The sequence below is a fragment of the Falco biarmicus genome, chromosome 3 (genome assembly GCF_023638135.1).
Source record: "Falco biarmicus isolate bFalBia1 chromosome 3, bFalBia1.pri, whole genome shotgun sequence".
In the NCBI taxonomy this organism is placed as follows: domain Eukaryota; kingdom Metazoa; phylum Chordata; class Aves; order Falconiformes; family Falconidae; genus Falco; species Falco biarmicus.
The window spans coordinates 84054734-84068860 of record NC_079290.1 but is presented as its reverse complement, the minus strand read 5'-3'; the positions used below and the strand labels follow the sequence as shown (position 1 = coordinate 84068860).

Sequence of the window (14127 nt, the reverse complement as noted above, 5' to 3'; positions counted from 1 at the left end):
AAGCAGAAACAAAAGGGTCTACTTTCTGTTTTATGGCAGGGGAGTTTTTGCCAGATGAAAAAGATTGTAATAATTTTGACCTTTTTGACTTACTTATTAATTAACTTCTGAGGCAGTGGCAGAAGTTCATGTTCTGAACTGGCTTGCCTCAGAGACCAGATAGCCTTTTTCATTTGTGGACAGAAAAGATTCAAGATTTAAGCCTGTCAAAGGTCAGGAAAAAAATGAGTTCCACTTTGCACAAGAAGAGGAAATCTGTTCTGTGCTAGAAGTCAAGTTCATAGAACAACATAATAGCACAGTAGATCTACTAATAACTTTTGTATTAGATCCATATATCTGTGAGTAGTTTTATGTGCTTTACAGTCAAAAGCTAGTAGGTGCTTTTTAAAATCATTAATATTATTGGGTTTTTTTAACAGTCTAATTTAGGTCTATCAGAAGAGATTTGTTGATTTTTTTTTTATTTTTGATAATGCATTCAGCTTCAATATGAGTCATGTTTGTGTGATGTCTATAACCATCTGATTTTATTTGCTAGAAATAAAAAGGGAACACATTAGTTTAATACTATCAATACCAGCTTTAGGCTATGCTAGGCACAGAGGGTGACTAGGAACAGTTGACATTCACAGTTGGTCTTCCAACATATAAAATACTTCCAAAAAATTAAGATTAAATCATGCAAAGTATGTTCTTGATATACTTGGCTTTTTCTTCAGTTATCCAAGCATGCATTTAATTTTAAATGTAGTTATTCTTTGCAAAATGGGAGTCTGATAATGAAAACGGAAATTAAAAATTAACAGTTATTTATGCCAAAATTCAGTGTTTCGCAAATGGAATCATGACAGTTCCTTCTGAGTTGGGGCTTGCTGTCTGTGTTGCTGCATGCAGTGCCTTCTCCTCTGTGTAAGTTTCTTCTTGTTGTCACATTCAGAGATTTATCTAATCCCATCCAGAAGCCCAGTTCGAGCACTGTTCTCCTGTGGTTCTATAGCCTGATCTTTTAATAGGTACCAATCTTCTGTTACGCTGAATTGTTTTGTGACTTCTGCCCCTCCTAGTACTGCATATCACCTGCAGACGTTCACAGTAGTAACATGGTCACTATTAGCAAATTGTGACATTTGTGGAAAGAAGTGATTTATTTTCTTCATGTAATTCACATAATGTTTACCTTAGGCCACTGGCAAGGTTTTGTTGGCAGAGGCTTCTCACGGAGGTGTAACAAGTGCCAGCAGAAATTTTACTGCCAAGAGAGCTCCAGATCATTCTTCGATATCCCTAGTGGATATTATTTTTCCTCTTTGTGTCCTCCATAGTGCAGAAATGTAATTTAGTCGTTATCCTTGCTGCCTGCCCGTCTTGTTCCTACGTTGTTTTTATATATTGCTCCTATAAAGCATGTCAACCTTACTGCCAATGGTAAATGACCTCTTTCAGAGACTATCTGATTTCGATATCTGCAGAGTTTAGCAAGTGATTTCATAAAATATGTTTAATCTTCTACAAAAGAAGTTGTTTCATCTTGGGGCCATTTAAAAATTGCAGTAGTAGGTTATCCTTGCTTTTAATCTAAATTTAGGATAGCTTTTTCTACTAAAAATAAAATAAAAAAGAATGTAAGGGCAACTTATTTATTCAGAGCTTAAGTATGTATACACCTATTGTTGCTTAGTGCATGTCTTTAGGTCTTGTTCTTTAAAATTGTCAGTAATTCTCTCATTAGTAATGGAACTCCAGATTTTTTTCCCTACACTCAAACATTACCAAGTAATTACTTATAACAGAAGATCTGGCTGTATTACATTTCATACAAACATCTGGATTAATGCTATGTGTGGTACAGTACAGAAAGCAAAACGTTGACTATCTGAGTAAATAACCCTGAAGACAGCCGATTACGTCAGGATTTCTTAGGCTTTGCTACATTACTTGTTCTATGAGTCTGATAGTATTTCATATTTGCAACATTTACAAACTTCCATAAGACTTTTATGTAAACTCACTGGAAATCCCGTTATCTTTATAATCCATTGCCTAAAAATTTTTGCCATAAAAGCTATCTATCCCTAAAGAAATCCTTCCGCATTAAATACTTACTTACTAAGCTCAGCTATTGAAGAACTGCTTATTTCTCTCTGGGTTTCTTCCTGTCCCTCAGAAGTGCACAGTCAGCGAATTTTAACCACTGGGCAATATTTTGCGTGTGCCAGTTTTGAAACATGATTCTACTGAACACTAAGAGGAGATCACATTTGCCGCTCTGCAGTCCTAGTTTAATCACACAGGGTTCCCTCTTCTTTGGAGGCACTTCATTAGCATTATGCAGTAGTTGGAAACCTGGTAGTGTCAGACATCGTCTCTGAATTAGACATTGGTGCTATACCCCCTGCCCTGAATCTGGGATTTCAATATGACCATTAAAAATAAGTAATCAAAAAAGAACCATTTACTTTCCAGTTGGGATGCAGGCCTTACTCTTTTCTATGTACTTCAGGACTTATGTTTTTCTACAACTTCTTGTGGACATTTCTGCTTCTTTGTTATGCCTTGGAGTAGTGATTTATTATTTCAAATCCTAGCCAACACCTCTGTTTATCTCTTACAATAACAGCAGAATTTGTATTTTGTGTAAAAAGCATATTATCAGCACCTAATGAAACTATTTGCTATTCTCGGTTTGCTTACTCTTGAAATAAAGTGTTCTTCATCTTTCATTCCAATAATAATTAGGTCAGAAAGAGAGTTAGAAGGGATATCCTTGTATTGTTCCCTTACATAATAGTTTCAGCCTAGTTTTTGCATCTTTTCTCCAGATATATATAATTTATAGAATTCTTGGATGAAAATGAACTTATTCTACATTTCTGAATGCATTGCACTCAATCCTATTTTCCAGTACCTAAGAATAGGTTCTATAGCAACACTGAAGCCCTTCTCTGTATTTCTAGGTAGAACATAGCCTTCTTAATGCTGGTAGAGCATGGTATTGCATATAAATTACTCTCCCTTTTTCTAGAACAAGTTTGTTTTCAGTGTGCTCATTTAAGAATTGCTGCTTCTCATCTAAAGAGATAAGTTTTTTTCATACCAAGGGAGCTGCTTCTGATTTAGCATATAATTTATTATCACTTATTTCTTAATTTTTAGTATTTCCTTCCCCCCAACAACCACTTTTTTCCCAACATTCTTCATTCCTAGGGTACAAAATACCTTTGTTACATTGTAGCCGTGGCATTTTTTCTTGTAATATAAAAGTACTGGTATCTTTAATACTATCTCCTAGAAGGCAGATCTTTAAATATTTTCCTAGTACAATTCTAGTACTAGTCCTGGATTTGGAGGGAGAATGGGGGCAAGGCTTGTTACTAGTTCTATTGTAGCTGATTGTTATCTTCTGTTGGAGATCTGACTAACAGTTGGCTTGAACGTCCTTTTTCTGTGGAATCTGTTTGACCAGTTGTAGCTGACAGGATTTATTTTTGTCTGCAGATCTTAGGTTTTGCCTTTCTTTAGTCTTTCCTTTTTCTGCCTGTAATTAAGAAAACATCATTTTTTGATAGCCACAAAGGTCTCTCGTCTAGTTCCCAGTGTTTCCCCCCACAATTGCCCCCCGCCTCCACTGCTTCTGCCTGCACTTTTTGCACCTTCCTCAGAGACTAGGAAATGGGGAAGAGGGGAGAGATGTCTGAACTTCAGTGCCAAGGGGGCTGCTCCATGCCACCCCGAGGTACTTCCAGGGCTTCCCTTCCCCTCACTTACATTACTCAGCTTCCCAAAACCACCCTAAATCACCTCAGCAGGAGAGTTTCTTCAACGAATGTTTCAGATGACCTCAAAAATAGGCCATACTGGAATGCAGGGTCTTAAAACAGGCAAACAAATGTTCCTTACCCTTCTGTTTTGTACGGGAAGTTTACTCCTTCTTTACTGGTCCCAGCAGCTGAATTCTGGGAGCAGAACTTGGAAAACAGGATGTACCAGATGCCAAAGAATTTAGCATCACTAGGAACAGGTCCTTCTACCTTGTCTTTTAACTATCCTTCCCTCTTCTTTACTGTCAAATACTGTGGAAGGACACTGGCAGGTTACCATCAAGAGCTATCCCTGGTTTTATTATTCTTGCAGTATAGTTCCAGGATTCCCCCAGCATTCCAAATACAGTTGAAACCTCAGAAATTGAGTGACCGCTTTGCAGATATTCTGACCTCATCCTTTTTTTTTTTTTACACTCTCTTAATCATCCATTTCTTTTGCAAAACAGGGTAACAAATACAACTGAGTTTTAGAAGCAGTTAGCAACTGCTTACCATGAGTACACGCACTTCAATGAACTAAGGAAAATACCAGGTTATAGGGTAGAAATCAATATTTCATGCTCAAACTAAATGACGTGAGAGGCAGAAGAAACAGTAAGTGATGACTTTTTGGTATTTGAAATCCTTAATTAGGCATATACTAACAGTTTGGAGATGGTTCCTCTCACTGGGATGTGAGGCACCTCAACCTATTAACTCGGTAAATGAATGTTTAAAGGACATTAAATTAGTTTTGCTAGTCCTTTCTTTCAACTGTTACCCAAATGAGCAAAGCAGGTTGAAGAATTTGTGAAGTGATTAATCACACTAATTAAACACACTTTATTTACACTTACTCTACAATTTATCATTACTACTTCTGTCAATTGATCGAAGGTGAGTGAAGTGTTGTTTATAATTGGTATGGGAGACAATTAAATGTTCGTTCCTAAACATTTTAGTCTATTTTCTCTGTCAGTTACAACTGGCATCGCAATACATGACTGACCAAATGGAAATGTGTAACACAGTAGTAGTGCTCCACTTTAGTACTTACTTGGAGAAGGAAATGTGCCCTGGTAAACTAACTGACTTTAAATCTTAAGGAGAGAAAAAACCCAAACAAACCAAACTTCTCCTTTAACTTGCATGATATTTCTGTTGGGAACTTCATATGAAAAGCTAAGTAACAAGTGTGCAGTCACATCATGGGGGCTGACTAGGTATATGTTTCTGCACTTTGTAGTGTAATTATTTTAGCCCATTAGAAGTAATTATTGCACAGATTTTGAATACTGAATTAATCATGCCCTTATCTTGTAATAATATAGTATTATGTGGAAATTGTCATTATATGGTAATTATTTTATAATTGAACAACTAGCAGATAATATTTTATTTAATACTTCTTCCATGATAAATTCTGTAATATATTAGTCCTGTTTCATAATTCAGCCTGGTTTTGTTTGTTTTGAAGGTTGACCATACTATTGATTAGCATCATCTTGAATTGTTACATATTGTGAAGCTACAATTTGTGAAGTATTCCTTGAGATACTGCAGTCTAAAGATTAGGAAACAGGAATAACTTTTCAGACGTTTGGCTGGTGGACGCTAGGGGTAGGCTGTCATTGATATCCCCATGGGGAACAATTTCTTCAGGTTTTTTTTCTGTGAGTCCTTTACAAGAATCCCACATTCATCTGGTTATTTTGCTTTGTGACCCAGCAACGGCACGACAGTATAAGACAGAAAAAATACAAAGTTTTCTTGAGTCTGTAATGGAGACATTCCACAGATTCCTACTACCTTAACTTGCTGCCCTGTAGGTAAAGATACATATCACAAATACTGATTGTACTTAAATCTTATCAGACTTTATATCATTTATTTGGTTTTTTAAAAAAAAATCTAATTCATGATCCAGTAATATTACAAGTAACAACATTTAATAGGATGTGTTTCCTTGCCCTCCATCTCTAATCAGTGTAAGGTCCAGCCTCTCACCACTTAGAAGACTGCTTAACTTCTGAGCCTGGTAAGCTCCTTGGAGCCCAATTTCCTACCAAGTTTCTTATGTGAGATAGGCTTCTGCTTATGACCACTATGGGATAGAATTCAGGTGAGCTTTGCTACTTTTGTGGTCACTAGACAAGGCCCTACCCCCTGGGGGAAGGGAAGAAAACGAAAACATGCTAACTTGGCAGCTCTCGTTCCTAACCAAGTGCCCCTGGCTTTTCAACTGCTGTCAGTGATGATGCCTATTTTTGGTCATCTTTTACTGAAGCTCCAGTCAGTATTAATGAGTATTCATTGAGTCAAAATTCAGTACTGTGCTGATGCACATCAGTCTTTTTCTTTTTTTTTTTTTTCTCCCCCCCCCCCCCCCCGATTTTTAAATGTAATGTTGTCTCTGCTTAATTTGGGCATCATAGCACCTGGGTCTGTGGATCACAGCAGCCTGCTGAGCACCCAGCTTCTCCTGGGGTTTGCTTCCAAGCCTCCAACTTCCCTGACCCCCCTCTTGACAGAAGCAGAGAGATACTGTGGAAGCTGTCCTTCTATGGCTTGTGATGGATCCTATAACTCACTGGTTCACGTTTTTTGCCATACTATAGTAAATGCCATGGATCTGCCTGTTCTGTGTAACACCAGGCTATGCTTATTTTGTTGAATGCAACATGCCAGGAAGGTAGCAAGTGCGGGCTTCAGTGCTGCTCTCTCCAGTGGTAGGACTCAGAGCAGGGCCAAGTCCTGCACTGCATCTGCTTGTCTTCCCTGCTTTGCTTGAAGTAAGTGTGCCAGGTACCCTCAGGTGCTCCAGATAACTTAAACTATTAGGTTTTTGAAACAAAAATAGTAGCCATATAGTAGTCAATGTAACTGCCAGTAAGAGGGGTGGGTAATTAATTAAAAGAGCTTCACAGCCTGCCCCCTCCCCATACTGTCTGAACAGGTGACTGCTTTTGTCTCTGCAGACACAGGTGCTGGCAGGCATGGCAAACCATAAAGGGAACACCTGTTTCCATTCTCTGGTTCCCAGGAAAGTCCTGTGCTCTCCCATCACCTCTGAGGTTTCGTTGTGGGGTGGCTCCCTGATGTAAGCATGTTCTTCATTCTCTTCTTGCCTGATCTTCTCCATGTTCCAGCAGCTTTCCCCAGCCTAAGCGCACCATGGCTGTCCCCCAAGCAAGAAGCACACCCTGAGCTCCTTACTGAGCCAGGTTACAGCAGCCAGGGGGAGGAAGACAGGGAGACTTTCACCAGCCTGGGGTTGAGAGGAAGAGGAAGGTATTGTCTGCAGTCCAAACTGGAGACAAATGGAAGAGTTAAGTACAATACCTTGCTCCATCTTTTGAAGTTAGTCCACTGTGGCATCTCTTGCAGTCTGATGGCTCTGACTTAGCTTCCTGAATTTGCACAAATATCTGCTAGTATTTTAATATAGGAAGAAAGTGGCACTGACTGAAGCAGTGAAAATTTGGTACTATCCAGTATGAATATTCCAACACTAACATTCTTTCACAAAGAAAATAGGTGTTATTTTTTTTATGTGATGATGAAAAAACATAGGGGAAAACAGGTAGTTATATCTTCCCCATAGCCCCAAAGAGAAGTAAAATTTAGTATGAATTTTTAAAGCAATACTACAGATCCTTGGGATCTGCTAAATTAACCCTTGTGAAGCTGGTAGTGTTTGTTCTTAAGCTTATTTTAAATTGGAGATTGGTAGTTAATTATGTAGCATTAAGGGAACAAATAAGACTGAATTGTTCTAGCAGTCAGCTAGTGATTTGCAGTGCCTAACTGAAAACAGAGTTTCTAGCTGCCTTAAATTCTCTGAAAACAAATGAAAAATATTTGCACAACCATTTTCTTATACCAACACAGCAGAGTTTAAATTTTTGCCAGGAAAAACAAGTAGTTTGTTGTCAAGAGCTATCAGCATATAGAAGTACATAAACAAACCACTTTGTTCTCTTCTGGGTGAGCTGAGGGGTCTTCAGAAGGTTTGATTTTGCCTTCACATTGAAATCTCAAAAATGTTAATGAGAAAAGTGATCCATCTTTTCCATATCAAACAAGATGGGACTGCTTGTAGTCCCTAAATCCTGAAAAACAAACTTGAGTTTTTTCAAGATCATGCTGATTGATCTCAAATGTTTCATGGCATTTGTATGCTTGGTTTAGACGGAGTTACTATTTACAGGCAAGCAGCCACAACTGCATTCTAGGTTTGCTTGAGAAATGTGGGATTATTTAAAATTTAAATATCTGGCCGTCTCTCTCAAATGACGGTGTAATTACTTTATTGAAATGTATATGTTTTAATTGATCGTTACTACTTGTTAAGGTACAAAATAAAAACTGCTATACAATAGTTAATAAATTTAAAACCATGTGCTCCAAACTTTCTACTCTTTTTTTTTTTTTTTTTTTTTTTTTAATGGTTTGGATAAGTTTCTTAAAGTGCATGGAAGTGTTTAGGCTAAATGGTGCAGAGAACCCATGTATGTGATTATAGCTGGCTATGTAAATCCCCTAGTGAGCCATAGTAATATGAAAGGAACACTTGAAAGCCAGATGCAATGAAAATTGAAACATATTGAGTTACTAGCATGTGATAGTTTAATCATTATTTAAGCTTTAGAAATGTCACGGCATAATTACTTTCAGAATGAGTACAAACACCTTCATGCACAAAAATTGCTTTCTTGCTGCAACTTTTGCCCCTCCTGGGAAAGTTATGCTTTTGTGATTTTTCTGAACTTAATCATGTCACTTGATCACAGGCAAATTTTCAGTGAAAATTAAAAATCCAAAATATTAAATAAAGTCTACAGATATATTTTAAAACTAAGCCTGTATATTCTTCATGCTCTTTAAAAAAAAAAAAAAAAACCTGTGAAAATATTTCTTTCATTAAAGAACAAAATTTGCAAAAAAAAGCACTGAAATGGGAAAATGCTTAGTAAACCCTATTTTCAGTCAGGGAACGAAAAGCTACCAAATGTTGGATTTAAGACAAGCACCCATGCAGGATTAAGTTCAGCTGTCCTATGCATGTGATAGGTTTTTAATAACCTCACAGCATACCTAGAGCCCTGCTTCCTTCTGTACTTGTACGGAAAATGCAGGGACCAGAAATTACTTTCTAGATTTGTCCTATACCTGGAATATTCTGATGAATGCAATTGACTTTGCAGTATATATTGTGTTGATATGTAAAATAGTGTCATAATTCCAGTCTGCATTTAGATGCAAACACTTCCACTTTACATAGCCGTCCTGGTTTCAGCTGGGATACAGTTAATTTTTTTCTTCTTAGCTGGTGCAGTGCTGTGGTTTAGATTTGGTGTGAGAACAGCCTTGGTAGCACACTGATGGTTTTGGTTGTTGCTGGGTGATGTTTATACTAAATCAAGGACTTTTCAGTTCCTCGGGCCCTGCCAGCGAGAGGGCTGGAGGGGAACGGGATATGGGGAGGGGACACAGCCGGGACAGGTGACCCCAGCTATCCAAAGGGATATTCCATACCATGCGATGTCATGCTGAGTATGTATAAGCTGGGGGAAGAAGAAGGAAGGGAGGTGACATTCGGCATATGGCATATGGCCGTCTTCCTGAGTAACCGTTACATGTGCTGGAGCCCTGCTGTCCTGGGGATGGCCGAACACCTGCCTGCCCATGGGAAGTGGGGAATGAATTCCTTGCTTTGCTTTGCTTGCGTGTGCAGCTTTTGCTTTACCTATTAAACTGTCTTTATCCCAACCCATGAGTTTTCTAACTTTTACTTTTCCAATCCTCTCCCCCATCCCGCTGTGGGGGGAGTGAGCGAGCGGCTGCATGGGGCTTAGTAGCTGGCCAGGGTTAAGCCACGACAACAGCCTACAAAGTTTGTTTGTAATATGAACAGTTCAGGTTGTTTTTTGGAAAATACCAGTTATAAAGATTCTACCATTTCTGAGAAACAGGCTAGGGGAAAAAATATTCTCCATGTTAATATGGAGGTGGGGTTGTTTGCACATTTTCAAGTGGAAATTTTTTTGGAGCAGCTATACATCCTCGTAGCAAAGACTTAAAGGTCATAACATTTGGCCTTTGTATCAGGAATGTACTGGGAGTTATTCTGAAGAAATAAATTGGAGTTTTGCTATTGTGAGTCTTTTTAAAACTGAACTTTTCACATGCTCTGTGGGAGCAAAATCAACGCAGTCATTTCACGTCACATAAGGCTTGTGTCACCTTCTATGCTTTCATGAGCTTGTTAGTGCTAACCAGAAGAGGAACCTATCATCCCCATGAAGCTCCTGAATATGCTGTAGATAATAGCTGTTGGGTTGAAGGTAGACTTCTTTGTAATTCATTCAATGGCCAAAGCATAACCCTCTAGTCTTGTATTTTGCTTGCTGGGCCCAGACGCCATGGAAGAGTAAGCTAGTTTACTGAAAATTAAAAGAGACTAAAATTGATGAAGGCATAGGGAAGGATTAGGTGGGCATTCTTTAATGTAGCTCTTTGTGTGTGGAGATAGAATGAGTTCACCATTAAAAGTGGTTATGGGAGGTCATGTCTAAACCACATGACAATGTAGTGTAGGAAGAGCCTGTCCCTGTCTGATAATTACTCTTGTGTCAAAAATTGGGGAATTTGCTATGGACACATGATAAGCTAAATCACTTGTACATGAACCTAATTAATATTATAACATGTTTTGGTTTCAAAGAACAACTTCGTAACTGTGGAAAGTGTCACTGTTCATGCTCTTGATATGCACTTCAGTCTGCCAGCCCCAATTTAAGCTCGCTGCCCACATTTTGCTTTCCTGACGGTGAGTGCTGGGATGGGGAAGATAAGATCAGCTGACAAAACAGGCATCCAAGATTCACTGAGTTCAGGGTGAGTCCTACATGATGAGAGAAGCTATTAATATTTTAAGGGCTGGCATCCATCCCTACACGCACTGAAGTATTACATCATGGTGTGTACAGGACAAAGTGGCAGTAATCAATAGAGCTAATGTGCTGGGGGCCCAGGGAGGGACAAGTTAGCATTTACCATGCAGAACAACTGGATATAATTAAGCGAAATAAACAAGGCTTATCCTTAGAAAAGAAAACTCATCAAGTATTCTGAGCTGAAAACCAAGATTTTATCAAATAGTATGGTTGGCTTTGTTTAGGCTTACAAATTCTTCACCAGTCAAAACCATACATTTTTTGCAAAGAAATCAATGTAGTCTGTAGCTTGAATACAATAATAATGATGACTGAGTGCTAAAGAAATAATTTAATGTATGTGATTTTTATTACTGGAAAGCCAAACTGTGAAAAGTTGAAAGCACATACATCTGATAATTTCAAGGCTCACTCTACAGATAATACAGGTATGCTCTTTCACTGAGACTTTCTGACTGCCCTCAAATCCTGTCCCCACAGGACCCAGCCTCCTTTCGCAGAGTGCACTCCAGCTCAATTCCAAACCTGAAGGGTCCTTCCAGTACTCAGCCAGCTACCACAGCAACCAGACCCTCGCCCTGGGCGAAACAGCGGCTGCCCAGCTCCCAGCCCGCAGCAGTCAGGCCAGAGGTGCCATCCAGAGCTACAGCCAGGTACGTGTTCTGAGCAGCACGGGTCTCTCACACTTGAAATCATGTGGGGTGGCTCCCAGGAAACAGACCTGTTAGGTGCCTGCCCGCACGTGAATGTCTGCCTTACTCTCTGTCTCGTTCAGTGCATCTGCAGCAGAGGGGAGCTGCCACCTTGATTTTTGTAAATCTAAAGTATGTTGACTTGCACGGTAACAAAATAATCCTGATTAAAAAGGAGATGTACATGCTAGTTGTAGTTACTTACTTGTATATATATTTTGGTGACATAAAAAGGAGATTTACATGCTAGTTGTACTACTCATTTGTATATATATTTTGGTGACAACATGCTTAGGCATTTAAGGACGAAAATTTCTGTAAGTGCACTGACTAGGAACTGTAACTAAGGTTTAGAATCTCTCTTCGTTGGCATCAGGTATAACTGAAAGCAGTGAAGTGCCAGCAAACAAAACCAAAGTCAGACTGACACCAGATGCAAAACCTGCTTGGGATACCATGCATCGCCTGGTGCCATGGCCTAATCCCAAGTGTAAGAGTGTAAGAATAATTTTTGGCCTTTTTTTCCCTCTATATTGCAAGACAAGCAACTTATCAGACAGCCACCTGTACATTTCAAACATTTTGAAAGATTGTTTCAGATGCTCTTTAAAGCTTTGTAAATCCGTCTTCCTGTCTAAATGATTCCTCCCGGCTCTGACACGTAACCCTCTCACCTTCTGTCCTTTTCAGTGTGACATCAAAGCCTCTCACTGGGATGTTTAAGCTTCAGTTTAGACAAAAATTTCTAGAAGAGTTCACTCTTCTGTACATAATCAAAGTCTTGACTGGGTTTTGTTGGTCAGCTCAGGTTATTTTCTCTGTTTAGATGTTAACTGCCCCAGCAAAGCAGTCCATCTCAGCGTGACACTGGGACACTTTGTAATTCAGGATTCTGTAGAACTAAGCAGTATTTAAATTTCAAAGCCTTAAATTGCTAAGAGATTTCAAGTGTTATATAGTCATTGCACAGTCTGTGGGATACTGAGAGACATACAATATTCTGTCCTCTCAGGTTGCTCAGAAAAGCTCCCTATCCTCTAAGACAGAAAAATGAAATAAAGCACAGTTAAATTTCATTTAAAATTGGATAGGTATCAGTTTTTCTTCTATAAAGGCTTTAAAATGAGCCTGCATAGAGGTAAGTCCTCAGGGTTTTTCTGTGTTTACCAAAGAGGACTTCCCTGATGTTCTTTGGGATTGAAGCAAGCAGGAGAGCAGGGTTCCAGATTTCTAGAAAGAAAAAGGAGGCTATAATAGGCAGTTGAAGCCTGGGCAGATTTGCGCTTTGTGAAGAGCATCATACCCTCAGTGTTAGCCTGAAAGGGTGTGATGCATTCTTCAAGGAGGCTAGAAAAAGTGATATGATGGAAGAAAAGGAACAGGTTATGACAGCAACAGAAACAAAAACAAAGAAGAAATGAGAGGTGAAGGAGAAAGAACAACAACAAAAAAAGTCAGGAAGGGAAAGTGTGCAATTGTCTAGGGATTAGATGTAGTGATATTCAATATAATTTTTTTCATACTCATTGACAGAAAATGATGAATTTATGGAAAGGGGAAAAATAATGATTAGATTTCTTTCATTGAGATCACACTGAAAAGCCATTGCTTAGATCTGAAGAGCTCTCATGAACCATCTACCCATCTACTGCAGAGAACTGGTTACCTTCAGAAAGGTAACTAGTAAGTTAGTAAGCCAACCTTTCCTCTCCTTTTTTTTTTCTCTTGGTATGAGAGGGCAGAAGATAGGTTTTCTTCCTATGTGCCTCCAGATTGTATGGTAGATGTTCCTGCAGGAAAGAACTCATTGAACATAATAATTTTTCACACCACCATCCTGCAAAGGATGCTTGACAGCTTCAGTTCAATTAAAATACATCTTGAAAATATTAACAAATTACCATGTAAACTATGAATTGATACCATAAAATGCATATAAAGGAGGTTTTAAAAGAGGTAAGCAAGAAGAGGAAGAGTCAAAACTTAAAATTAAAAAGTTTGGAATATGACCATTGCTGAGCCCACAATTAAGGAGAAAAAAGTCAATCTTCAGAATTGTTTTGCAATCCCTATTATAATTAAAATAAGCCTCAGGAGTCAAAAATGCTCAGATTGTGATAATTTTCTTTGGTATTTCTGTGCAAGGAATATAGCTGTCTCTGAACATGAATGATAGCCCAAATGGGTGGAAAAAACATGTAAATAGTCCCAAGGCCAGCTGTGGCAGCAAGAGCAATTTCTGAAAAAGCAATTGTATAAAAAAGAGAAACTAATTAGTCTTGGGGCTTCCTGTATAGTGCTGCGAAGTGCAATCTAACATTTTTGTCAGTTTGGAGGGCTTCATTATAGATCATAGAGTTTTTCCACTGCTTTGAGTACTTGAGAACATGAAACTTTTATCTTCTAAATGCTACTGGAATAGGATTTCTTCGTAACAACTGCTCCTCTGGGAATTACTCTGTTTCCTCACTGAAAACAGCTTCTTGGTGTCCAGATCCTGATATATCCTGTATTAATTGATTAAGGTTAGTTGTGAAGAGTCAGTAGTGGCTCTTACTACAAAAAGTAGCAGATTTTGTAGATAGTTGCTCAGAAGTGAATCTTCTATTTTGACAATGATTGATTTGGTTTACTGTCACCTTGAGAATGGTCAGCTTACATTGTAGCTATCAT

The 14127-nt window shown here is 38.6% G+C and overlaps 1 protein-coding gene across 7 annotated transcripts in view; it reads left to right on the top strand.

Moving 5' to 3' along the window:
- CTNND2 (catenin delta 2) overlaps positions 1 to 14127 on the top strand; it is a 681093-nt gene that overhangs the window by 369330 nt on the left and 297636 nt on the right. For all 7 annotated transcript variants that reach the window (XM_056332605.1, XM_056332606.1, XM_056332603.1 and 4 more), the window contains one exon: positions 11243 to 11415. In XM_056332605.1, coding sequence (XP_056188580.1) covers positions 11243 to 11415 — 173 coding nt within the window. The remainder of the gene's footprint in view (positions 1 to 11242; positions 11416 to 14127) is intronic.